General features: G+C 41.7%; 1 protein-coding gene and 1 non-coding gene across 3 annotated transcripts in view; both read left to right on the forward strand.

Moving 5' to 3' along the window:
- prkd2 (protein kinase D2) overlaps nt 1-25,551 on the forward strand; it is a 51,298-nt gene that overhangs the window by 20,467 nt on the left and 5,280 nt on the right. Inside the window, exons 2-16 of one of the 2 annotated variants that reach the window (XM_061827563.1) lie at nt 15,674-15,812; nt 15,895-16,026; nt 16,150-16,346; nt 16,968-17,151; nt 17,688-17,759; nt 17,909-17,926; nt 18,030-18,189; nt 18,267-18,378; nt 19,712-19,789; nt 19,882-20,194; nt 22,740-22,792; nt 22,884-22,956; nt 23,089-23,195; nt 23,580-23,741; nt 23,884-23,982. In XM_061827563.1, the coding sequence (XP_061683547.1) occupies nt 15,674-15,812; nt 15,895-16,026; nt 16,150-16,346; nt 16,968-17,151; nt 17,688-17,759; nt 17,909-17,926; nt 18,030-18,189; nt 18,267-18,378; nt 19,712-19,789; nt 19,882-20,194; nt 22,740-22,792; nt 22,884-22,956; nt 23,089-23,195; nt 23,580-23,741; nt 23,884-23,982 (1,899 nt within the window). The remainder of the gene's footprint in view (nt 1-15,673; nt 15,813-15,894; nt 16,027-16,149; nt 16,347-16,967; nt 17,152-17,687; nt 17,760-17,908; nt 17,927-18,029; nt 18,190-18,266; nt 18,379-19,711; nt 19,790-19,881; nt 20,195-22,739; nt 22,793-22,883; nt 22,957-23,088; nt 23,196-23,579; nt 23,742-23,883; nt 23,983-25,551) is intronic. The other variant, XM_061827564.1, reaches the window with a different exon arrangement.
- LOC133505460 (5S ribosomal RNA) lies at nt 11,335-11,453 on the forward strand. Its single transcript, XR_009796270.1, has one exon. It is a non-coding gene; the product is annotated as a 5S ribosomal RNA (ribosomal RNA).

Consider the following 25,551-nt stretch of genomic DNA (forward strand, 5'->3'; position numbering starts at 1 on the left):
GATATCTCAGGTCATTTGTTGTTTTGGTTCCTCTGGCATCTTTGAGTGGAAAAAGAGTGTGCATGCATATAAATTGTAATTAGGGCCATGCTTTTGAGTGAACATCAGATGGGAACACAGCTCTGCACACTGCAAGCACATGAAGCCGCCGCATAAGAAACTGGAGATACAACTAGTGAAACAGCTTTGAGAAGGATGTGGTTCAGTTCTAGCCTACTACACAAACTGCAACCACAATAATGAACATAAAAGTAAGGAAATCTAAAAAAACTAATTACAACTTGTGTTGGATCCTGTTATATTGTGTGCACTATGCAACACCACTTGGTAAACTTTCAACTAAATGAAAAAAAAAAACTCCATTATTTTCAGTTAGTCTTGCTCATCACATCTTATAATGAATGTAGTCTATCTTTAATCTTCATTTGATATATTCCCTTACTATTTGTTTTGGATCTCTGATGGAAGAAAAAAGATAATTTTGCTTTTGTCACTTAAAGCATAATCAAGCATAACTGCTGAGATGATTAAAAAAGATTGAGATCTGGTTCTGTGACATCAGAGGAACAATTCATTCAGCTACCCTTGTGCACACACTTTTCATTTGTTTATTTACACACATTGCCTTTTAGTCCCACCAAGCCCCACAGGGAGCTGATGTCATAAGCTTTTGCGCAATAAATATGTCACTTGCGTCTGTGATTTTATGTTTTGAAAAGACAGCAAATCCTGTATTTGCTTTTTTTTTTTTTTAAGTCTCGCATACTCCTCTGTAAGTACTCGAATCGAGGGCAGTGGGTGTAACATCATTAGAGGAATGACGAGGATTTACGTTGTCTGGTCCATATCATCGTCATCAGATGACCTCATTGGGTTTAAAAATAGCACACTGGGTTTGTTCCATTGATGGAAAGGGAAAAGAAAACATTCCTGCATTGCACCGGGTTGCTGTGAGGATCTAATGAGGGCAGGTCTTTGACGTCTTCACATGCATGTTGCTACGCAAACCTCTCATTGCCCCACAGATGACTCAAAAAGAGGTGGGGTTCTTCTTCTATCTAGTCTTGTGCCTGACATGTTAATGCGGGGAAGTGTAGGCTAACAGTTAGTGGCGTTTAAGGAAGCAGCGATGATCCTGACTCTGTTTGAAGCGACACAAACTGTAAGCAGATTCGATTGGTTCCACAGACACAGATGGATGTTTAAACAATGTGTGTCATTTGAAAGGACGCAGTCCGTTTCCTCAGTCCTATAATATGACTTGGATAAGTTTCCTGTTACTGTTGTCACATCTGCTGCACAAACCCATCACCTTGTAGCACCATGTAGGGCCAAAAAGTTTGTCATGGTGAGCTTGGACCGACAGACTGCAGCATTGCAGCGTCTCCGGGATACACTGAAGTGTTCAAATACAGAACCATACCCAATGTTGCCCTGCAACATCACACCCTCTCTCTCATTCAGACCTGCTCTATTGCAAAAGGGACAGTTTTGCATGCATTTAAGTCTAGTATCAGGCTGGAGCCTATCCCAGCTATCTTTAGGCAGGAGGTGGGGCCTGAACTGGTTGCCAGCCAATCACAGGTAACATATAAACAAACAACCGTTCATACTCATATTTACACCTATGGGCAATTTAGTCTTCAATTAACCTAGCGTGCATGTTTTGTGGGAGGAAACTGGAGTGCCCAGAGAAAACCCACGCAGGCATGGGGAGAACGTGCAAACGCCACAAAGGCGGGGCAAGGATTTGAATCCTTCCTCAGAACTGTGAGGCAGATGCTCTAACCAATCATCCACCCTGTCGTCGTCTAATATTATTACATCACTAACATCCAAAAAAACAAAAAAAACAAAACAAAACATCGTTACAGTATCCATAAGTCCTCTCTGGCCTCCACCATTCAGGTAATCAGAATATTGTGTGGTTCAGGACCAGTCTGCTTTGGGGCTTTTTTTTTTTTTTTTAATTTGCTACAATTGTAAAAAAAAAAAAAAAAAGTCACTACATACAGTGCCAATATCACTAATACACAAACATATTATATACATAAGAAATCAGAGTATTTACTAAAAAATGCTTGTTAAGGGTGGTTTTTCTTTAGAAATAAGTTTTGGGTGGTGGTGGGGGGAGCACAAAAGACAAAGAAAAAGCTAAGGTAATTCTTTGATGTTTGCACCAGTGCAGTGGCGCTTAACTGTTGTCACTCTGGGACCCACATTTTCTTTGTGTTGCAAAGCTGTGAACCATTTTCACATGCTTTAAAAAAAATAAAACTAAAGAAGATGTTTTGTTCTTTCACAACACATTGTATATTTTCAAAAGCAGCTTCAAATGAGTTTGCCGTACTGCCAAAACCGTATTACCATATTGCTTGCTTCTGCTAGCTAGAGACTGAGCTGCGCTGAATTTGTTTATGGAGTAAACTATCAGCAGCTGCATTCACTGTCACCTACATCATATTTTCCAAACATATTCCAATAATTAAAATTCAGATTTTGTTGTAGCCGATGCTAACGTGATGACAGTCGAGTCAACGTCGACTGGTAGTCATATTTTTCTCAAGTTGCAGACAAAGAACTATAAAAGAAATATATTTGCTGTATGCTCGAAGCTCCCTGACTCACATACCAGCTGGCTGCTTTTCTAAAGACATACCCCACCCTCTTACACATTCATCCAATCGCATTCGGATACAGTTCATGCCGTGTTGGAATGTATACACCTTTAACAACAATTTACTTAACATGATCGCTACTTGCCACAGTGCATAAGTTTAGTATGAGGTTTTAAAGTTTGGAGTTTTTATGTTCTTCCTGTGCCGGTTTTCACTTGGTACTCCAGTTTCCTTCCACATCCTATAAACATGTATTGTAGGTTAATTGAAGACCCAGAATTACCTGTCGTGTGAGTGTGAATGGTCGGTTGTTTTTGTGTGCGCTGCGATTTGCTTCCAACCACATCAGGGCGAACCCTGCCTCTCGGCCAGAGTCAGTTTGGATAGGCTCCAGCATGCCCACTGTTGCTTTTAACTGTGACCCCAAAGTTGCCCAAGACACCCCAAATCACCTGTAACTGAGGCAAACGTCACATGTAAGTCAATATCGCCATACGATTCTATTTAGATTTCCCCATTTCCCAAAAGTAACATTTTGCATTAAATGTCATATTCAATGTGTTTGGTATATTTTATGCTTTAGAAGTGCAAAATTCTGGCAGTAACGCAGTAAGGTTACTTAAAAGATAAGAGTTTCATAAAGGGGCAGTTACCCCAAAATGCTAGGGTGGACAACAACTTCAGGGACAAACAAAATGTTGCATCCAACCATCCACTTTCTGTACTGCTTATCCACACAAGGGTTCAATGTGATAATTAAGATGCAGTAAATAAATGACTTGCTGCCGTTGTGTTGAACAGAGCAACGAATTCCAACCTTTCTAGAGCCAAGGCACATACTCTCACTCAATTGTACTGTACGCACGCTCAAGGTACTGTAGCTTCTTCCTCCTCTACTTGCAATTGAGGTGGATTCTTCTTTTTCTACGTGCGCTGGAGGGAGATTCTTCCTATGTTGCAACAAAAAAAAAAACAATATTCTTGCTGCATTGTTAAATATGCCACAAGGTTCACATCGCCGTAAAAAAGTGGTGGCTTGTCAATTGGAAAATACAATACTCAAAATACTCATTATTCCATCTTGTGATTGGATTGGTTATCATTTTTTTTTAAAACTCGCTGATGGGCCCCAAAACCCTGATTACGTAAAGCCTAGTGTGAACGTGCACGCCTGTGCTTGTGGATCTTCATAGCGACTCACAGTGCGTTGCAGGAGGGGGAAGTGGTGGGGAAGATAAAAAGTAGAAGCATGCACCTTCCTTGGCAGGATATACAGTACCAGTCATTGTACTCCTGACGGCTGCTGTTTTTGCTCTTATTGGTTACAACGCGTCACAACAACCACCTAATCCAGTGTTTTTACTTTATAATGTCACTGAAGGAACATCAGTTCTCGTGCAATGTGATGAAGGAATGAGGTCACATTCACCAGCTTCCACAACTGATTGTTAGCTTTGAAAGGAAACAGAATGAATCACTTCCACACTGTGCCTGTGACCTGCATCATATGACCGAGCATTTCAGGTCGAGGATCACACGCAATGCATGTGACAGAACATACATTTGCACTTCACCTTTAACTCTCAATCGTTATGTGCCGCCATGACATCACATTGACATGTTGCTTCCGTGTTTGTGCATTGTATACACAGTTTTTTAGCATCCTTTTCCATGTTTTTAATAACTGCTGAATGTTTGCCTTTGATGATGTTATCGGAAGCGGCATTCCGTTACAGTCACCCCACCCCCTCCCCCGCAGATACTGTATTCCTACCACAAAGGGAAGTTGAATTTATGCTGCTCCATTATGAAACATGGATTCCAATTCCCATGCCTCTTTCCCATACGTTTTGAGCAGAATAAGAGTGAAGACTGATTGATTATTCCTTGAATCTAGAGCTTACATACTCAAACCAGGCCTTATGAGCAGAACCATTAAAGTTAATTTTTTTATTTTTGGTTCTCTAGGTTTCAGTTCAACTGGGCCTTTTGAAACATTGCTGTCATGATATACATATAAAATCAAGAAAATTGTGGAAATGAAGACGGTAACATATTGTGTGCATGATTATTATCTTGACCATGTCATTTATTCTTTGCCCCCATCGCTGTTGTTTCTTTGTTACTGTGGAGGACTGTTTAAAAAGTACAGGAATTAACAAAATACTTTGTGGAGGGATGAGGGCCCTCGCATCAAGGAAGAAACTATTACGCATCTGGATGAAGGGGTGGCTCTTTGAATTTAGCTTAGGAAACAAAATTTCCTTCCAGTTTGTAATATATATTGCACCAATCTTAATGACAAAATTCAGACAGATTAATTCAAATTGTGATTGTTCAGCCTTAGCGTAGGTCTATCGTCTCCCATTCATTTCAGTTAACCTTTTGTTGCATCGTTGAATGATTTTAAATGGAACTATTAAAAAAGTGGTTAACGCCACTTAAAAAGAAGAGGTGTGATAAGTGATGATGGTAATATTGTCAAAGTTATTGGAGACTATAATATTCTCAGTAGACAGGCAGCAAAGACATGGTTTGCTTTGACATGGCTTCTGCCATTGCAGTTAGCGCAGACGGTATGTTTTGGATGGCCTGTGGACTGCTAAACCAGCTTGGTTTCTCCAGATTCTGAACTTCCATTGAACTTGTATACATATTCATTTAAGTACATGTTGTTGATGATGCTAACAAAACTGAACAAGCAGTCTTGTTGTTTTATTTTGTTATGTTAAAGTTATCCCCAAAAAACATTTTAAAATCTTAACATGACATTGAAAGCAATGAAAGCAGTTCTTGAAGTTTTTGGCACAAGAATTCAGGAAGTCAAGATATTGATATGTGGATTCAACAAATATCAAGTCTATCCTCATAAGAACACAACATCCAACTGAAAGAAAGTAGGCCAGTCAATTCATACCATTGTTAGCCATCACCAGCCAGCTTTGACGTGACATTAGGTTGCAAGACGGGGAAGTGCCTCATGAAGTTAACAATGGAGCTAGTCTGCGTCTTTGTTTACATCTTTTTCCACTTTCAGCCTCTCTTATCTTTCCTGCCCTTATTATTTCTCAAAGCGTAAACATGCACAGCAAGATAGATGAGTGTAAAAGAAGTTTAGGGATTGCATGAAATGATCCAAAGAAAATAGATGGAGATGTTAATGAAGGAGAAGGAAACATGGGAGGAGGGTTTAGGTAAAAAAGGTCTTGTTCATAATTCATGTCACGCATAATGGCCTTATTGCCCTGAAGAACTGCAGGTATAGTGAAGCAACCTGATCCCTGGTAACCCAAATCCAACCTGGAGACAAAGCCAAGTCTCCAGGACAAGAGCTCTACATGACACCATGTACTGTAATTGCAAGGATTATTCAAAGACTGTTTGCCGTCTGTGGACTGGACACCTCTCTTTCAACAAGACTCAAACCTCTCCACTTACAATGTACACACTAACATGGCTGTTCATATAATTGCAATACAAACAATATAACTTTCCCCATGATGACTCAGTCAAAAGTACATTTCCCATCAGTCTCTTTAGCTAGTAGCTGTCAGAAAAAGAAAAGAAAGCAGTCATTTACTCATAGGCGACTCCTTCACCGCAGACAAGCACCAAAGACCTGTGGGCCGCTAAGACATGTCTGCTGCAGTTGTGGTTAACACACTGTATATATTGGATGTTCTGGTCGCGACACGGCCAGCTGGCTGTCTCTTGGTGTTTGGTCATGAAGTGTGCATTAGTACTAGCAGCACATAGTTTAATGAATAGAGGGAGCTGGGAATGAACTGACAATGTGGTACTTATAAGCTGTAGGTTTTGGTAAAGTTGGGATATTGTGCTGTTTTCAAGGTTGTGAGTCATTGTAATTACACATTTTAGGAGACACTCTTAGTTGTCCCAATGCCAGTTCCTGATGCATGTAGTTTTTTAATTGTTCAAAGTGGTTGTGTCTAGCTTTAGTAGGGGGTGGGTGGTTATTTTTATTAGACCTGGTTACACATTTATGCCATTGGTTTATAGGAAATAATGCATATATAGTCAAACTTTGCAGTGTCCCTGTTGATCTTTGCTGTTTACTTAAAATTGTTTTACACCAACTGACATGACCTTGAAAAGGTCATGAACCATGCTGAAATTGAATCATCTAGTCAGTTCTTCAAATCTTTACTGCATCTCATGTTCAGGGTCATGATTGAGTTTTCGCCTATCCCAAAAGAGCCTGGGTACACTCTGAACTGGTCGCATGGGACAGGCTTACAAAATCATACACATAATCACATTCATAGCTATGGGCAGTTAGGGTCTTCAATGGCTTGGGGATGTTAGAGTAATCTGGACTACATGGAGACAACCCACACAAGCACAAGGAGACCATGCAAACTCCACACGGAAATGTCTGATGCAAGATATTAACCCAGACCCATTGACTGATGGAAATGTGTTCACCGCTTACTGTAACTCAGATTAAGTTTTATATAGTTGAAGTTTAAATCTTCTTCTTTTCCTTTCGGCTTGTCCCGTTAGGGGTCGCCACAGCGTGTCATCTTTTGCCATCTTAGCCTATCTCCTGCATCTTCCTCTCTAACCCCAACTGCCCTCATGTCTTCCCTCACCACATCCATAAACCTTCTCTTTGGTCTTCCTCTCGCTCTTTTGCCTGGGAGCTCCATCCTCAGCATCCTTCTACCAATATACTTACTCTCTCGCCTCTGAACATGTCCAAACCATCGAAGTCTGCTCTCTCGAATCTTGTCTCCAAAACATCCAGCTTTGGCTGTCCCTCTAATGAGCTCATTTCTAATCCTATCCAACATGGTCACTCCGAGCGAGAACCTCAACATCTTCATTTCTGCCACCTCCAGTTCAGCTTCCTGTTGTTTCTTCAGTGCCACCGTCTCTAATCCGTACATCATGGCCGGCCTCACCACTGTTTTGTAAACTTTGCCCTTCATCCTAGCTGACACTCTTCTGTCACATAACACACCAGACACCTTTCGCCAGCTGTTCCAACCTGCTTGGACCCGTTTCTTCGCTTCCTGACCACACTCTCCATTGCTCTGTATTGTTGACCCCAAGTATTTGAAGTCGTCCACCCTCGCTATCTCTTCTCCCTGTAGCCTCACTCTTCCCCCTCTTCTTTTCTCATTCACGCACATATATTCTGTTTTACTTCGGCTAATCTTCATTCCTCTCCTTTCCAGTGCATGTCTCCATCTTTCCAATTGTTCCTCTGCATGCTCCCTGCTTTCACTGCATATGACAATATCATCTGCGAACATCATGGTCCAAGGGGATTCCAGTCTAACCTCATCTGTCAGCCTATCCATTACCACTGCAAACAGGAAGGGGCTCAGAGCTGATCCCTGATGCAGTACCACCTCCACCTTAAATTCCTCTGTCACACCTAAGGCACACCTCACCATTGTTCTGCTGCCATCATACATGTCCTGTACTATTTTAACATACTTCTCTGCCACACGAGAATTACGCATGCAGTACCACAGTTCCTCTCTTGGTACTCTGTCATAGGCTTTCTCTAGATCCACAAAGACACTATGTAGCTCCTTCTGACCTTCTCTGTACTTTTCCACGAGCACCCTCAAGGCAAATAATGCATCTGTGGTACTCTTTCTAGGCATGAAACCATACTGTTGCTCGCAGATACTTACTTCTGTCCTGAGTCTAGCCTCCACTACTCTTTCCCATAACTTCATTGTGTGGCTCATCAACTTTATTCCTCTATAGTTCCCACAGCTCTGAACATCCCCTTTGTTCTTAAAAATGGGAACTAGAACACTTTTCCTCCATTCTTCAGGCATCTTTTCGCCCGCTAGTATTCTGTTGAATCAGTTGGTCAAAAACTCCACAGCCATGTCTCCAAATTGCTTCCATACCTCGACTGGTATGTCATCAGGACCAACTGCCTTTCCATTTTTCATCCTTTGTAGTGCCTTTCTGACTTCCCCCTTAGTAATCATTTCCACTTCCTGGTCCTTCACTCTTGCCTCTTCAACTCTTCCTTCTCTCTCATTTTCTTCATTGATCAACTTCTCAAAGTATTCTTTCCATCTATTTAGCACACTCCCGGCACCAGTCAACACATTTCCATCTCTATCCTTAATCACCCTAACCTTCTGCACATCCTTCCCATCTCTATCCCTCTGTCTGGCCAACCTGTAGAGATCCTTTTCTCCTTCTTTCGTGTCCAACCTGGTGTACATGTCTTCATATGCCTCTTGTTTAGCCTTTGCCACCTCTACCTTTGCCCTACATCGCATCTCGATGTACTCCTTTCGCCTCTCCTCAGTCCTCTCAGTATCCCACTTCTTCTTCGCTAATCTCTTTCCTTGTATGACTCCCTGTATTTTGGGGTTCCACCACCAAGTCTCCTTCTCCCCTTTCCTACCAGATGACACACCAAGTACTCTCCTGCCTGTCTCTCTGATCACCTTGGCTGTCGTCGTCCAGTCTTCCGGGAGCTTCGGTTGTCCATCGAGAGCCTGTCTCACCTCTTTCCGGAAGGCCGCACAACATTCTTCCTTTCTCAGCTTCCACCACATGGTTCTCTGTTCTACCTTTGTCTTCTTAATCTTCCTACCCACCACCAGAATCATCCTACATACTACCATCCTATGCTGTCGAGCTACACTCTCCCCTACCACTACTTTACAGTCAGTAACCTCCTTCAGATTACATCGTCTGCACAAAATATAATCTACCTGCGTGGTTCTACCTACGCTCTTGTAGGTCACTATATGTTCCTCCCTCTTCTGGAAATAAGTGTTCACTACAGCCATCTCCATCCTTTTTGCAAAGTCCACCACCATCTGCCCTTCAAAGTTCCTTTCCTGGATGCCGTACTTACCCATCACTTCTTCATCGCCCCTGTTTCCTTTACCAATATGTCCATTACAATCTGCACCAATCACAACTCTCTCGCTGCCTGGGATGCTCAGAACTACTTCATCTAGTTCCTTCCAGAATTTCTCTTTCAACTCTAGGTCACATCCTACCTGTGGTGCATAGCCGCTAACCACATTATACATAACACCCTCAATTTCAAATTTTAGTCTCATCACTCGATCTGATACTCTTTTCACCTCCAAGACATTCTTAGCCAGCTCTTCCTTTAAAATAACCCCTACTCCATTTCTCTTCCCATCTACCCCGTGGTAGAATAATTTAAACCCTGCTCCCAAACTTCTAGCCTTACTACCTTTCCACCTGCTCTCTTGGATGCACAGAATATCAACCTTTCTCCTAATCATCATGTCAACCAACTCCTGTGCTTTTCCTGTCATAGTCCCAACATTCAAAGTCCCTACACTCAGTTGTAGGCTCTGACCCTTAAATACACTATATAAAAAGGAAGTCTTTAAATTCAAAACACTACAATAAAATGATGTGAAAAATATATAAATAATATAATTATGTAAATATGTGACATAATACTTTACCAATGAAAATGTATTTTGTTCATGCCCTTTGCTCAGAATTAGCTGGGATAGGTTCCAGCTTTCTCCTCAGACAAATGCCGAGGGGTTGCGTCAGGAAGGGCAAAAATTGTGCCAAACAAATATGAGCCTTCATCTGAGATGACACGCTGTGGCGACCCCTAACGGGACAAGCCGAAAGAAATACATACTGACAAGAAAGGGAACCCTGTGCTTCCACGGATGTCCACTGGGTGGCACGTTTGACTTTGGGGAGGGGATTACATTGTTCCATTTTCTGAACTGCTTATCCTGACGATGTTTGGGGGTGTGATGTTCTCAAAAGAACTTAATAATATTCTTACTTATCTCCTTCATGATCAGTGTGATGGCTGGACATTATCGTAGTTTATACTTGCGTATAATCTTTTTAAACAGATGACCATGGCACCTTCAGGCATCTGGAAATTTCACTTTAGGCTTGCATGGCCGCTTCTGGAACGGGCTCACTAGAGTCTTTACTGATGTAATTCATGATGGTAGCAGCAGAAGGAATTCTGAAGTCGAAAAAAGTGGAAGGTTTGAGACTGGCTAAGACAATCACCATACCTTAACCCAATAGACCATGCATTTTACCTCCTGAAGAGGAGACTGAAGGGAGAAACCCCCAGAAAGACCCTGTAGTAAAGGCCTGGAAAAGCATTTCAAATAAAGAATGAAGTCTTGTGAAGTCATTGAGTCACAGGCTTGATGCAGTTATTGCAAGTAAAGGTTATGCCAGCAAATATGAAATGTTATTCACGTGAAGTTAATTTAATAATGTTTGTTCCAGTACTTTTCTTGATTGAAAAGTTGCTCGCTTCAAACAAAAGGTGCTCTGTCCCATGTTGTCTAACACATTTAGATGTAAATACCATGAAATAATAGCTGGAATTATGAACTACTGTCTCATATTCATATCTGAAACCCAAATGTCTTCAGTATAAAACAAAAACAAAGGAACTAACGTTGCTGCTCCAATACATTTGGAAGAGACTATTTTAGAAAGAAAACACTCTTCTCTTGAACGAACAGAGTATCTGACAATCATCCGAAGTAAGAGAAGCAGGGTTTAATTTAAGAACTTTCAGTGGCTTGACAGAATTCAAAATATGCAGTATAATCAGCACCATGTGCATCCAGAAAATGTCTGCTGCAAGCTTAAAGGTCTGTTTATCAGCTCTCATAGAACTAGCTCAGACAGTGCGGACAAAAATATAGTACTTATATAACTTTTTAGCTCAGCTTACGGCCATGCAACCCTGAGAACGCCCGATCCCGTCAGATCTCGGAAGCTAAGCGGGTTTGGCCCTGGTGAGTACTTGGATGGGAGACCGCCTGGGAATACCAGGTGCTGTAAGCTTCTCTCCTCAGGTAAAATGCAGAGGAAGTGCATCCACCGTAAAACTGTGCCAAACAAATATGCGTTCATCTGAGATGACACGCTGTGGCAACCCTTGACAGAAGAAGCAGGAATGAAAAGAAGAAGAAGATATAACTTTTTAGCTCACCTATGAGTGAAAGAAATTTACCTACACTACCTTAAAAATACATACATTTTCCCCCCTCACTGTCTGACATGAAATCAGAGTAAATATAATTTGTGTTGGGTCAATTATTATTACCAAAATTATTTCAATTGGCTAATGGCAGAATAACGAGAGGATTTTTTAGACAATATAATAATATATTAGTTTCTTCAACGTCAGAAGTTTATATATAGTCAGATTACTGTGAATTTAAACAATTTTGGAAACCCCACTTGATGATGTCATTTTTTTGAAAGCGAAAGATTTATTGACAACATGAGTTATTTACATACCTGAAACCCCCTGTTTTTTGTGTAACATAATAGGAAAGTAAAAAAAAAAAAAAAATCTTCCAAGATATTAAGTACAGAACTGTCGACTTGTAAACCATCATGAATTACATCAGGAAAGATTCTAGTGAGCCCGTTCCAGAAGTGGCCATGAAAGCCCGAGCCATGAAATTACCACCACTGTGCTTCACAGATGAGCCTGTATATACTGGATCAAAATCAGATATTTTCTTTCTCCATACATTGACCTTTCCATCTCTTTGGTAGATGTTAATCTTTGTCTCACAAATCCATAAAACTTCAAAATCCAATCTGACTTTCTGATATTTTATTTTTTTTTGCTGTGGTTTGCATCTTGTGGCATGGCCTTTATATTTCTTCTCTCTTCTTCTTTGAGCAGTGGATTGTGAGGTGGAGGTCACTGACTGTTGTCTTTGGGTGTTTCTTCACAGCTCTCACATTGTTTCCTGGGCAGCCTGTTTGATGTCTGTTGTTCAGTAGACTAAATGTGTCTGTGCGCGTCGGACGGGTTCCGTGTAGGGCTCGGCTGCAAAGGCTGCCGTATCGGCTCGCCCGAAAGGCTGCTGTGACGGCTCGCCAGCGGAGGCTGCCGCATCGTGGCTCGCGGACGAGCACGGCTTCGGCCAGGCTGGCTCATACATACTCTCTGGGAGTCTGTTGCCACCGCTGCAGTATGTATGCGCCAGCCTGCCCAAAGCTGTGCTCGTCTGCGTGGCACGACGCGGCAGCCTTCGCTGGCGAGCCGCCACGGATTCGGCGCCGTGTCCGCCGGTCACGGTTTTGCCTGGGGTGGCTCATCTTTGGCGCCGAGGTGGCTTATCATGGTGCTGAGCTGGGGCACTTTACGGTGTTGTCATCGCAGGCGGCTGAGTGCGCCATTGCCGACAGCGTTGTTCATAGCTGCCGCCGTCGTCCGCGGTGAACAACACCGCCGATGGCGGCAGTGATACACAATTGTTTATGGCGCACTCAGTAAAGCGGCCCAGCTTGGCGAAGTGATAAGCCCCCTCGGCGGTGAAAATGAGCCACCCCGGCCGACGAGGCCGGCTGGCTCGGCCTTCCAGGCCTTGTCAACAAGTCCGAGCCGACGAGAAGATGGCTCATCTCCGCCGTGGAAGTGGATCGAACGGGGAGGCGGTTTGGCCGTGATCGCATATCATCTGAATATGGCTCGAAACAATAGGGTAATATTATCCCAGTAATTTCATTCGGTTGTGTGATGTTCTCCTCTTCGATAAGAGCTTTCGTGTCAGAAGGGGCATGTTCGTCTCCCATAGTCAGGGCCACAGCGTGTTTTCAATTGCTTATGCCCAGGGTGACGTCACGGACAGGACATGCAGCCAATATGGCGAACACTTGGATGTCAAATGACACTTCCTCAATCATGGATGACGCTTCCCCGCTCGTATTTATTTTTTCGTATAGACATTGAAGTTAATAATGTTATATGTATTTTTCATTACAATATCTATTTTAGAATGTTTATAGGGATGACACTTGACCTTTACGCAGTCATTCTACAAGGCAACACCTGAGCAACTATAAACACCCATCAGTCATATGTTCCTATACTTTTACTTACTTGAAAAGTGGGTGGCTTCAAACAAAAGGTGCTCCGTCCTGAGTTGTTTAACAGTAGGTGTAAATACCATGTAATGAAAGTTGGAATTCTGAACCTTTTCCTTATATTCTTTTTGTCCATCCATCCATTTTCTTAGCCGCTTATCCTCACAAGGGTCACGGGGAGTGCTAGCACCTATCCCAGCTGTCAACAGACAGGAGGCGGGGTACACCCTGAACTGGTTTCCACCCAATCGCAGGGCACATATTCTTTTTTCTGAAACCCAAATATCTTCAGTATACAGGGAGTCCTCGGTCTACGACTGAGATCCGTTCCTGCAGTAGTGACTTAAAGGAAGACTCACCAAAATTATTGATATGGGACCACAGATTTCACCATAAAACATCTCTAAATTGGTAAAGTATTTTCGAAATTCCTCTTTTCGCTCAGACATCCTCTCCTTTTTGTGCTTTCAAAGTTAGGAAAATATGGCGTGCCTTTTCCCTTAATGAACATAAGGCTGATATTAAGCCAACGTTGATTCGTATTCTCGATCCATAACGTAAGTAATCTTTCCATCTCAGCAACGATCGAAGAACGTTGCTTAGTTATTTTTTTTTTTTGTCTTCACAAAAAAAAGTTGCTTGGGTGAAACCCTTCACATGCGCTAAAATATGGGCTTTGACCTTAATAATAATTGCCACCATCATCTGACTAAGTTTTTGTCTGTCATGTCTGTCGGTGTTAATCCTTTCTCCGTTTTTTTTTTTTTTTTTTGGATGATGTTAAGCTTCGTTTCCACGGTCATTGCTTTTCTTTCGGCTCGACCAGCATTGCTAAAAAAAATAAAAAAGAAAGAAAACAGCTTTCTTCTTTTGGGCTATAATGTGTAAAAAGCTGGGCGAAAAGGTAAAATAAACTCCCAGCGCACAAGCACAGATAAGCAATATGCATGAGCAAAGCATAAAGACTATGGTGCTGGTGCCATTATGGCGGAGAAGACAGGGCCGTCGTAAAGTCGAAACGTTTTATGCCGAGACTATCTTAACCCGACAACTCCCTGTACAGTGCAGCAAAAACAAAGGAATTGACTTAACCATTACAACACTTTTGCACGGAACTGTAATTGTGATAGACTTGCTTTGAGTAAGACTCAATTTTAGAGCAATGAAGCAGGAAAAATTACATTGGCCCAGCCCTGCAAATTTTACGCACATGATTTTATCCTCTTAAAAAAGTGTGTGGATCAGTTAGAGTTTGTGCACAATCAATGGCATTACAAGACAACTTTTTTTTTAAAATTTGCTTTTTACCTTGTTTTGGAAAAGAGCTTAAGTTAAGAACGTAGAGCTCTTTTAGACAACGTTTAGCTTTAATTCTTAGCAGTATGTGTGGAGAAAACCAGACAATGCTCATCACCTGTCTAATACAGTGAAGCATGATGGTGGCAGCATCTTGCGGTAGGTGTTTTTCAGCCAGATCTGAATTTGCTCATCAAGGTAGTCAACATTAAGTCTTAACACTGTTGAAAACAGATTTGCAGTCAACTTTCTCCCATTCTAGTACTAATCAGTTAGAAACTACACTGTCATATTTTCATTTATTGGACACTCTAAATTGTCCCAAGTTGTGATTGTGAGTGCGACTGTTGTTTGTCTCCATGTGCCCTGCAATTGGCTGGCAACCAGTTCAGGCTGTACCCTGCCTCCTGCCCGTTGACACATGGGAAAGGCTCTTGCACTCCCCGCGACCCATGTGATGATAAGTGCCTTTTTAAAGGGTGGTTTGTGTGGGTTGGTGAGTGAAGATGAGTGGGTATTGTGTATTGTCTGTCAAAGGTGTCGACTTGGGTTGTGCTTCCTTTACCTTGCTAAATATTGACCATATATATAAATATATAGTGCACATTGACTCCCTCTTGTTCCGTTCAATTTGACTGTGATATTGTCAGAACCTGTTACATTACTATTATAGAAAATGTTTAGAAATGTCTAATACCATGTTTATTTACTAAAACCCTACTAAAATATGTGATTGTTTAAAAGCTCTTGTTGCTGATCACCTATTGTACATTAAATGGGCCTGCTTTCAAGCAAGCTGTACTTTGTACTAATCCCAGCCTTTATTTTGCTGCTTCTAAAAAATTGAGTTTACTGATATATGCTATTTTTCTCTGTTGCAGTTCCCAGAATGTGGCTTCTATGGTATCTATGATAAGATATTGCTGTTTAGACATGACACGTCAACCAGCAATATACTTCAGCCGGTTAAAACGGCAGGTGACATTCAGGAGGGAGATTTGGTGGAGGTGGTGCTCTCTGGTAAGTAATGTTTAAAAAAAAAAAAAAAGAACATGTCAATTATTCAGACCTCATCTTTAAATGGAATCTTTTTCATCTATAGCGGCGGCCACATCAGAAGATTTCCAGATTCGGCCCCATGCTCTAAACGTGCACTCCTACCGGGCCCCAGCCTTCTGTGATCACTGTGGAGAGATGTTGTTTGGACTGGTCAGACAAGGGCTCAAGTGTGATGGTGAGTACTTTTTATTTTTATTTTTTTTAAATCCATGAGATGACATCATAGAACATCGTCCTCACATTCATCACTTTTATGATGTCTTCCTCTTGGTCCCTGATTTCATGGTGCCCCCCACAGGGTGTGGACTGAACTACCACAAACGCTGTGCATTCAGCATTCCCAACAACTGTAGAGCTCGGAAGAGGCGCCTATCCACAACTTCTGTGAACAGCAGCCAATCTCTGCGGCTTTCCACCAGCGAGTCTGTTTACAGTGTTGGGACCACATCTACTTGCACTGATGACTCTGGCCTCGTCCGCTCACACACACAAATGGTATAAGCACTTGTTGACATACGTAGGAACTGAAAATACAGTAGAACTGTTTCAACACAATGATGGACCTCAGTTAAAAAAAAAAAAAAAATCATAGGGAGGGAGGAATCCATTTTAACATCCTTAACTCTCATACAAGCATAAAAATAATCACTGTAAATATTCCGTTTAACCCTTCTCTATACTGCTCGTCCTCATTACGCCTCGTTGCAGTTGAACTGGGCCCTATCTCTGATGAAATATGATTTAAAACCCCGAAACTCAGAGCGTACGCATGGACAAGCAACCATTTACAATCAAATTCACACCTATAAACGATTTAGAGTTCATAATAATATTAATACAAAAGCAAAACACATTCAGTGCCTTTTCAAAAGAATTGGAACAGCAACGCCAATTCCTGTGTTTTTGTGTATCGTGAAGACATTTGGGTTTCTCATCAGAAGACGAATATGAGACAAAAGTTCAGAATTTCAGCTTTCGTTTCATGGTATTTAGAAGTGTTAAACAACTCAGGACAGAGCACATTTTGTCTGAAGCCACCTACCTTGCCATTCCAATACTTTTGGAAGGGACTGTACACACACTCAATTTCGTTTCTTTCCTCCCTTTCTACCATAGCCCCGGACACCGAGTGAGGCTCGGCGCTCCTACACAGGCCGACCCGTGCATCTAGACAAGATCCTCATGAGCAAGGTGAAGGTGCCACACACGTTCGCCATCCACTCATACACACGTCCGACGGTGTGCCAATACTGCAAGAGGCTCCTCCGAGGGATCTTCAGGCAGGGACTACAGTGTAAAGGTGAGGAAAGATACGATAATACACACAGATAGTTCACATATTTTCCTCTGTCGAAATTAATGTGTTAATGCATATGATTATTATTATTATCAAAACTGATCACATCACTCATTTATTAACAGATTAATCACACAATTTGTTTTGACTGCAAACAGTCCTTTACTTTTAACGGCTGCATTGTTGAAAGGCAGCACAGGTTGCTATAAGGTCATTGATCAGATCAATGCTTACGCCAGCGCTAAGATGAATGAGACTAGTGTGCTCGGTGGCAAATATTGCTTCAAAGTCACCCCAAAGGGACTTTCGCTAAAACAAAGGCAATCTGCACGTAGTACAGTCTTGAAATCTCTTTTCAACAAAGAAACAGCAAATTTAAAATGTCATCTTCAAGCAAAATGTGATACATGTTGTATATTTGGCGCCCGTGATTAATCGTGAGTCATCAAACTTTAAATGTGTGATTAATCTGATTAAAATAATTAATAAAGTGACAGGCCTAATTATAATGTAACCAAGTATTTATTTTTTGTTTTCAGACTGCAAGTTCAACTGTCATAAACGTTGTGCATACAAAGTTCCTAACGACTGTCTTGGTGAAACCATTGAAGGTAGGTAAAAATGTAATCTCTGCAGTCCTCGCTCACCCTGCCTGAGTTCAATATACGGTCTCATTTGCATGCTTTCTCAATTTAATAACCAACATAACAAAACTGGACTGGTCTAGAACTCATTGCTACTAATCTTTTTATTTTCTCAGAAAACAGAAGTAACAGCGGTAAGTCTGCATGCATGTGTGCTAAGTAAAAGCAGCCAATTTTCTAACACATGTGATGTAAAAATGATTTTGCATTCAAGCCTTTGAATTTTGATATTCACAGATATGCTCAGTCCCAGTGCTGATCCTGAGGTGCCCATGGACTATACCAGTGACTATGACGCCTCTGACAAGTCATCTATGGACGACTCGGATGAAGCCTGCAGCATCCCGGGCTCCTTCTCTCCTGAGAGCAACCAGGATGGTGACAGTGCAGACCAGAGGTATTCAAAGAGAGCATAAAACAGGTGACACATGGAGACTTAGCTTTATATCACCTTCATTCCGTCTTTCTTCTCAGTGTTTACATTCCACTCATGAGGGTGGTTCAGTCAGTGAGACAGACAACTCGTCGATCCAGCACAGCCATCAAGGAGGGCTGGATGGTCCACTACAGCAATAAAGACACACTGGTACAGTACTTTATGGCTACTAAATCATCTCAGTTATGTGTGTTTCCTTTCAAGTTCCTTTGTTTCCTTTCCTGTTGCTTCTCAGTCTTGCTAGTTGTATTGCATTTGGCAAGTATTTTTTTGTTTGTTTAAAACCCAAGTTGTATTGCATTTGGCAAGTATTTTTTTGTTTGTTTAAAATCCACTGGCAGAGCTCAGTAAAGGATGACCTTCGCATGCAGCCAGTTTTTGTGAAAGATTATAAATTATCAATCAATCCATTTTCTGATCCGTTTATCCTCACAAGATTTGTGGGAGTGTTGGACTCTATCCCAGCTATAATCGGGCAGGACGCAGGGTACACCTTGGACTGGTTGCCAGACAATCGCAGGGCACATAGAGACATACAACAGTCGCACTCACAATCACACCTAGTGGTAATTTAGAGTCTCCAATTAATGGATCATAAATTAATTAAATAAAATGGATGTTTTGCATATAAAATATGTATTTTTTCTAAGACACTCGAAATAGTTTCTTTGTCAACTACGCACGCTTAAGCTGGATTCCTATTCTTCTACACACGCTGAAGGAAAAGTCTTCTTCTTATATGCGCACAGAAAGTTAAGTCTTCCTCTGCGCATTGAATGCATCTGCGCGTGTGTTATTGGGAATGGCCATGTTTTTACCACTGCATTCCAAAAAGTTTTTGTTGTACGTTTAAACTTATAACAGCTAGCAACAACAACAACAAAAAATCAACATTATAAAGGCTTTTAGTCATTATATGATTATTATACAACGAGCTAATGAGTGCTACTCCACAAGGTGGTTGAATCAATGTAAATACAACAGAATAAAATGTATTAGATGTGAGGTAAAGCAACTAAGATATTTACAATCAAGGCAGTTATTGCTAAAAGTAATGAAAAAAAATAAGGGGTTCGCAGTTTTATTGCCCATGTCCAGGCATTGGTAAAATTATTTTATTTGTATTATTCACATTTCTTGTCATAATTTTCTGTCTTAGTTTTGTTTTCTTTGGATGGTTTTTGTGACAGTGGCCTGTTGGAAAAGTAATTTTAGCCCTTTGTATATTCCACATATACTGAGGCCTGACAATAAATGCTACCATACCATCTTGCTGCTTCACTAACCCTTCCACTGCTGTCTTTTGTCTCTCTCTCTCTCTCTCTCTCTCTCTCTCTCTCTCTCTCTTTCTCTTTTTGGAACCTTAATTTCCCTCTCAGCCTTGCTGTCACCTGGTCATTCTTCTTCTCTTCCTCTGGACATCAGCCCTCAAACATTCCCAACCCTCAAATTACATGTCCTCTCCCCTGCACTACCCTCACAGAGAAAGAGACACTACTGGCGTCTGGATTGTAAGTGCATCATCCTTTTCCAGAACAACACCTCAAACAAGTACTACAAGGTAAGTCTAGATTGCATCAAGACTTTGGAGAATTTCACAATTCTCGAGAGCCACTATTGTTTTATCTCATCCTGAATCCATCTTTCTCGCAGGAGATCCCTCTATCAGAAATCTTGGAGGTGCTACCAGCTAGTAACTTCACTCTGGTGCCCTCCGGTACAAACCGGCACTGCTTCGAGATCATCACGGGCACCATGTGCTACTTTGTGGGGGAGGACCCAAACACAATTCCTCCCCTGTCCCCCCAACACGCCCTCCCCCAGTCACCCCCATCTCCCAGTCAAGTGGCGCCCAATAGCGGCATCGGGCGGGAGGTGGCCAAGGCATGGGAGAGCGCCATCCGTCAGGCCCTCATGCCCGTCATCTTCCAGGATGCCCCTCCAGCGGAAGGAAACACTACTCACAGTGAGTCACACCTGCACTGAGATAGTCCTGCAAATAGAGATTTAGTTGTAGATTTATATGGACTACCTGCATGCACAGACCTTTAAAAAAAACAAATTTATAGACCCTTTCCAAAATAATTTAAATATCATGAAAAACTTTTTTAATTTCCATAATTCCATTCAAAATGTTAAACTCTCGTACATCATAGATTGAAGGCACACAATTTAAACATTTTCAATAATTTATTTGTTTATTTTCACATAATTTAGGTTTCCGGGGCATAAAACCCACAACATTTGGAATATTGTGACAAAATCAGACCAACTTTTCCTGGCCATAAATGTCCTAAACGGTCACACCCTAATCATCTGCTAAACTCAGAGCACCTCCACACCTTACCCCAGATGTCATTAAATTGCTTTAGTTTGGATCAATGATCTCAGTTGAGTTCAATATGTCAGTGATTCCCAACCAGTGTGCCATGAGAGCTTTTCTGGTGTGCCTCGGGACAATTCTTAGCTTTGACTTAATTAGTCAAAATATTATTTATTCATGTCTAATAATGTATCTTTGTTCATCTGTTTAGGACACTGGCATATAAAGAGAGAGAGAAAAAATAAATGCTCTTCTATTAGATGGCAGAAAGTGGATAATTATTGTGTTGCCACTTTTTATGACATTTTTTGTTGTTGGAGTGCACAGGCATTTTTCAAATGTAAGATAAGTGCCTTGGCCCAATAAAGGTTGGGACTCACACCTACTGTATATGTGGAAGACCGCAGACTTGTCAACTGGCCAGAAGGCCATCATTGACGCTTTCCACAGCGTAGGTAAGCCACAATGTTCATAGCTAAGGATGCTGCTGGCTCTTCACAGAATGCTGTGTCCAAGCATTGAAATGTAAGGTCTAGTTGAAGGATCAAATGTGGCAGGAGAAGATGCACCAGAATAAGAGATGACCGTCGGGTTCAGAAGATTCAGAAGCAGAAATCCAGAAAGACTGGAATGAGGCACGAGTCACAGCTTCTAAAACCACCACATTCAGACGCATCTGGGAGATGGGTTACAACTGTTGGGTTCCTCGGGTCAAGCAACTTCTAAGCCTGAGCCAACATTGGAAGCGTCTAAACTGGACCAAGGAGATGTAGTGCTGGACTGTTGGTCAGTCGTCCAAGGTCCTCTTTACCGATGGAAAGTAAAGTGTACCTTTCATTTGGGAATCAAGGTCCAAGGGTTTGGAGGAAGACTGATGAACAGAACTCAAGCTGCTTGAAGTTCAGTGTGAAATGTCCACAGTCAGTCATGATTTGGGGTCCAGTTTCCACTCAAGATGTTGGGAAATTGTGGTTTCTTAAGTCCGAGGTCACTGCAGCAGTCTACCAGAATGTTTTAGAGGACTTGAATATTCCTTCTGCTGGGGATGTGTATGTTGATGCAGATTTCATCTTCCAGCAGGACTTGACCCCTGCGCAAACCGCCAGAAGCACCAAAACCTGGTTTGATGCCCATGCCATCACAGTGCTTGACTGAGCAGCCAACTTGCCAGATCTAAACTCAGTTTATTTTTTAGATTTTATAGCGTACTATCCAGAGGAAAATGAGGGGCACCAGGCCCAAAAACAAAAGAACTGACAGTAAGCATCAAGGAAATCTGGGGATCCATAATTCCCAGGCAATGCCACAGGCTGATTGCCTCAATGCTGCAAGTATTTTGAAAGTACTATATTCTCATTGATTTGTGACCCTAATTGTTTTTTTTTTCTTACAAAAAGTGAGCAGTAAATGGTTTTTCAGGGTGTCATAAAAGTCACATATCCTTTTTATTGACTTCATTTCAGGTGTCCTTTCGATAAAGATGTTGCTATGAGCATTTTGATTTTCAGCTTTGATTTTGCAGTTTTTGTAAGGCTAAACATTTTTCTTTCCCCTGATGCAATTCAGCACCAGTTTGAGAAGCTCAATGGGTGTCACGCTGCTCCAACACAGTAAAAGTTACACATTCCATGTCAAGTTTCTCAAAGCAGAATGCTTGACATCAGCTATTTTAAAGATATCAAATGGAAGATTTTAATGTTCAACAACCTGAAGTCAGTGTGCATAAAGTTTTATAACTGAACCATCTACAAAATCTAGCCCTAGTTGATGCCGAGTTCTAGGGAGGCCTAAAGAAAGACTCCCTGGCTTTGTGCGAATGTCTGCTCGACGTGTTTTGTCTTTTCATTAGGGGTGTTAGTAGACCCCCCCTCCCCCTCCCTCTCAGTGTTTTGTTAAGAACAGATCCTGTTTCAAGACACCTCAGTAGTGTAAACTTTACACCACATTACAGCAGTCTGGTGGCCACAGAGCTTCTCAGACTGGCCCTGAACTCCAGTCTGGGACAGAAAACATTTTCCTGCCGGCAATTTTGTATTGCTGTTCTAATATCAAACAATAAGCCAAAAACCGTAAAGCCCACGCTGCCAAATGCGGATGTTTATATTACTGCAAGAGTTATATACAAAAATTGCAGCTGTTACAATTTTTCTATTGGGAAAATTACATACCATGCATTTTTCCTATTAAGGACAAGCTTCCGTCAGCATTTCGGTGTCTAACAGTCAAATCCAAGAGAACGTGGTAAGATGCCTTTTTTTTCCATGTGTAAAAAAGTTATCATGCAACTAATAACACAAATGGTTGTTCATGGTTTTAATGTGCTTTCCTGTAGGACATAGGTACAGTGTACCAAATATTTGCTGATGAAGTTCTGGGATCTGGACAATTTGGAGTCGTGTATGGAGGTAAAACCCTTCAGATTAAATTTCCCATGGTGATTTTAAACATGAAGAACAATTATTCAATTACCAAACGAAGACATCATCTGTTTGTTAACACAAATCTGCACAGTTCTAAATGTTTCATTGCGCCGTCAGGAAAGCACCGAAAGACTGGGAGGGACGTGGCCGTCAAAGTTATAGATAAACTCCGCTTCCCTACTAAGCAGGAGAGCCAGTTGAGAAATGAGGTGGCCATACTGCAGGTAAAAACAACATTCATTTAAACTCTGGTGAATGGGTAACATTATTCACAGGAATGAATTACATATATTTTCCGTTTTCACACCCCAAAAAATAAAACAATTCTATATAAGAAGGTGAAAAGATTTTAATTAATATTTTTTTATGCTTGTGTTAAACATACAATACAGTCATGACCAGATGGAGGCAACAAAGGTGGACTACGCTGGATTAAAAAGTTGTTTATGATCAGTGATGATGAAGTCATTAAATCCCACTTTATTTCACTTACTTAAATATCCTGTTTTGCCGAGATTTACAACGTCCTTCTTCATTGAACTGTGATTATCAGCTCTAATGTTGCCTGCACCTTTCAGAGTCACTTACAATTGGAATCCCACTTTCAGAGTTTGCGCCACTTGGGTATCGTGAACCTGGAGTGTATGTTTGAGACTCCGGAGAAGGTGTTTGTTGTCATGGAGAAGCTCCATGGCGACATGCTCGAGATGATCCTCTCCAGCGAAAAAGGCCGACTGCCTGAGAGGCTCACCAAATTCCTCATCACTCAGGTGTGCATACATGCATAGGGGTGTTTTATTGCTTTATGTTTTTTGTACCAGTACTTGTGTGTATGTGTGCTGCTTGTGGTTTTTACTTTTCAGATACACTGGCATTTAAAAGTGATACTTCATCCTCTGTTTGCTTGTGTAGATTCTTGCAGCTTTGCGACACCTGCACTTTAAGAACATCGTCCACTGCGATCTCAAACCCGAGAATGTGCTGCTTGCCTCTGCTGATCCTTTTCCCCAGGTAGGGAAAAAAAGAACCCAAGGGATTTTAAATGTTTTAAAGCATTTTATTGAAGTGATTTTTTTTTCATTATTTATTCACACCAAATAACTGACCTTAGTTCATCTTTGTATGTCAGCGATGCATAAGTAGTAACAAGCAGAACAATGAATGCTCTTCCACTAGATGGCAGACTATTCAGTCAACCTGCATCTCTGCTTGTTGCCATTTATATTAAAAAGGAATAGCTTTGTGATCAACAGGCCCCAGTTTTACAATGACTTGAATTGACTTGAACTGAAAATTTTCAATTGAGACAAGATGACCATTATTTCACATATAGTACTTTTGGAAATATTTTTGTTTGGTGTGCCATGAGATTTTTCTAATGTAAAATATGTGCCTCGACTTTAATGGTTGGGAAACACTGATGTATAGCACTGACCCCAGCAAGGCTTCACAACTGTCCTGAACGTAGTGGCAATAGACATAAATAAAATCATATTAATGATCCAAACTGAAATTTGTCATGACCCATCGAAACGGAGGGAGGACCCAAATGCAGGACTCGGGAGACGCAGAGGTAATTCAGGAAAAAAGTTAATTGTTCCAAAGTCGGGGATCAGTCAGACAGTCAGGTGCAGCAGCGGTCATCAGGACGTCGGGCATACAGAGCAGGTCGGTGGGCAGGCAGGAGTCGGTACATGGGAGATCGATCAAAGAAGACAGGCGTGTCAAAGGAGTCAGGCTTAGGGGGTCGGTCGGAGAACAGGCGGAGGTCGGCACACACGGGTTCACGATCAGAGATACAGGAGTGCAGGAACGGGGCGTGAGTTGCAATGATCTGGCGAAGGACCAGTCGTCCCCAGGGTCCTATATATACTGGGTGTTATTAGAGTTCATGAGGCGCAGGTGTGTGTCTACTGATTGGCTGGCCGCACCCAGCCTGGGCTGGAAGCCAGGAGCATAACAAAATGTCACCAATACATGTCCATTGCTACAAACAAAACTGAGCTACGTTTTGAGTTATATCATTATTAATAAACTACAGTTGCAGCAGCTTAGTGGACTACTTACCCCTGCCAAGGCCAAACAATCCAAAACATTACTGTTTTGACTTTAAATGAAAGAAAATTGCAATCCAAGGCATTGCAACTATTAATCAGTTTGTTTTTTTTAGATTGTTCATTCAATAATGCTCTTACTGTATGAATGTAGGCGGCATAGTGGTTCAGCTGGAAAGTGTTGGCCTCACAGTTCTGAGGTCCCGGGTTCAATCCCCGACCCGTCTGTGTGGCGTTAGCATGTTCTCCCCGTGCCTGGGTGGGTTTTCTCCGGGCACTCCGGTTTCCTTCCACATCCCAAAAACATGCAACATTAATTGGACACTCTAAATTGCCAATAGGTGTGATTGTGAGTACAGCTGCTTGTCTCCATGTGCCCTGTGACTGGCTGGCAACCAGCTCAGTGTGTACCCCACCTCCTGCCCGTTGACAGCTGGGATAGGCTCCAGCACTCCCCATGACCCTCGTGAGGATAAGCGGCTAAGAAAATGGATGGATGTATGAATGTATTTCAAGTTTCAGTAGA

Source organism: Syngnathoides biaculeatus, chromosome 8, assembly GCF_019802595.1.
Source record: "Syngnathoides biaculeatus isolate LvHL_M chromosome 8, ASM1980259v1, whole genome shotgun sequence".
NCBI lineage: Eukaryota > Metazoa > Chordata > Actinopteri > Syngnathiformes > Syngnathidae > Syngnathoides > Syngnathoides biaculeatus.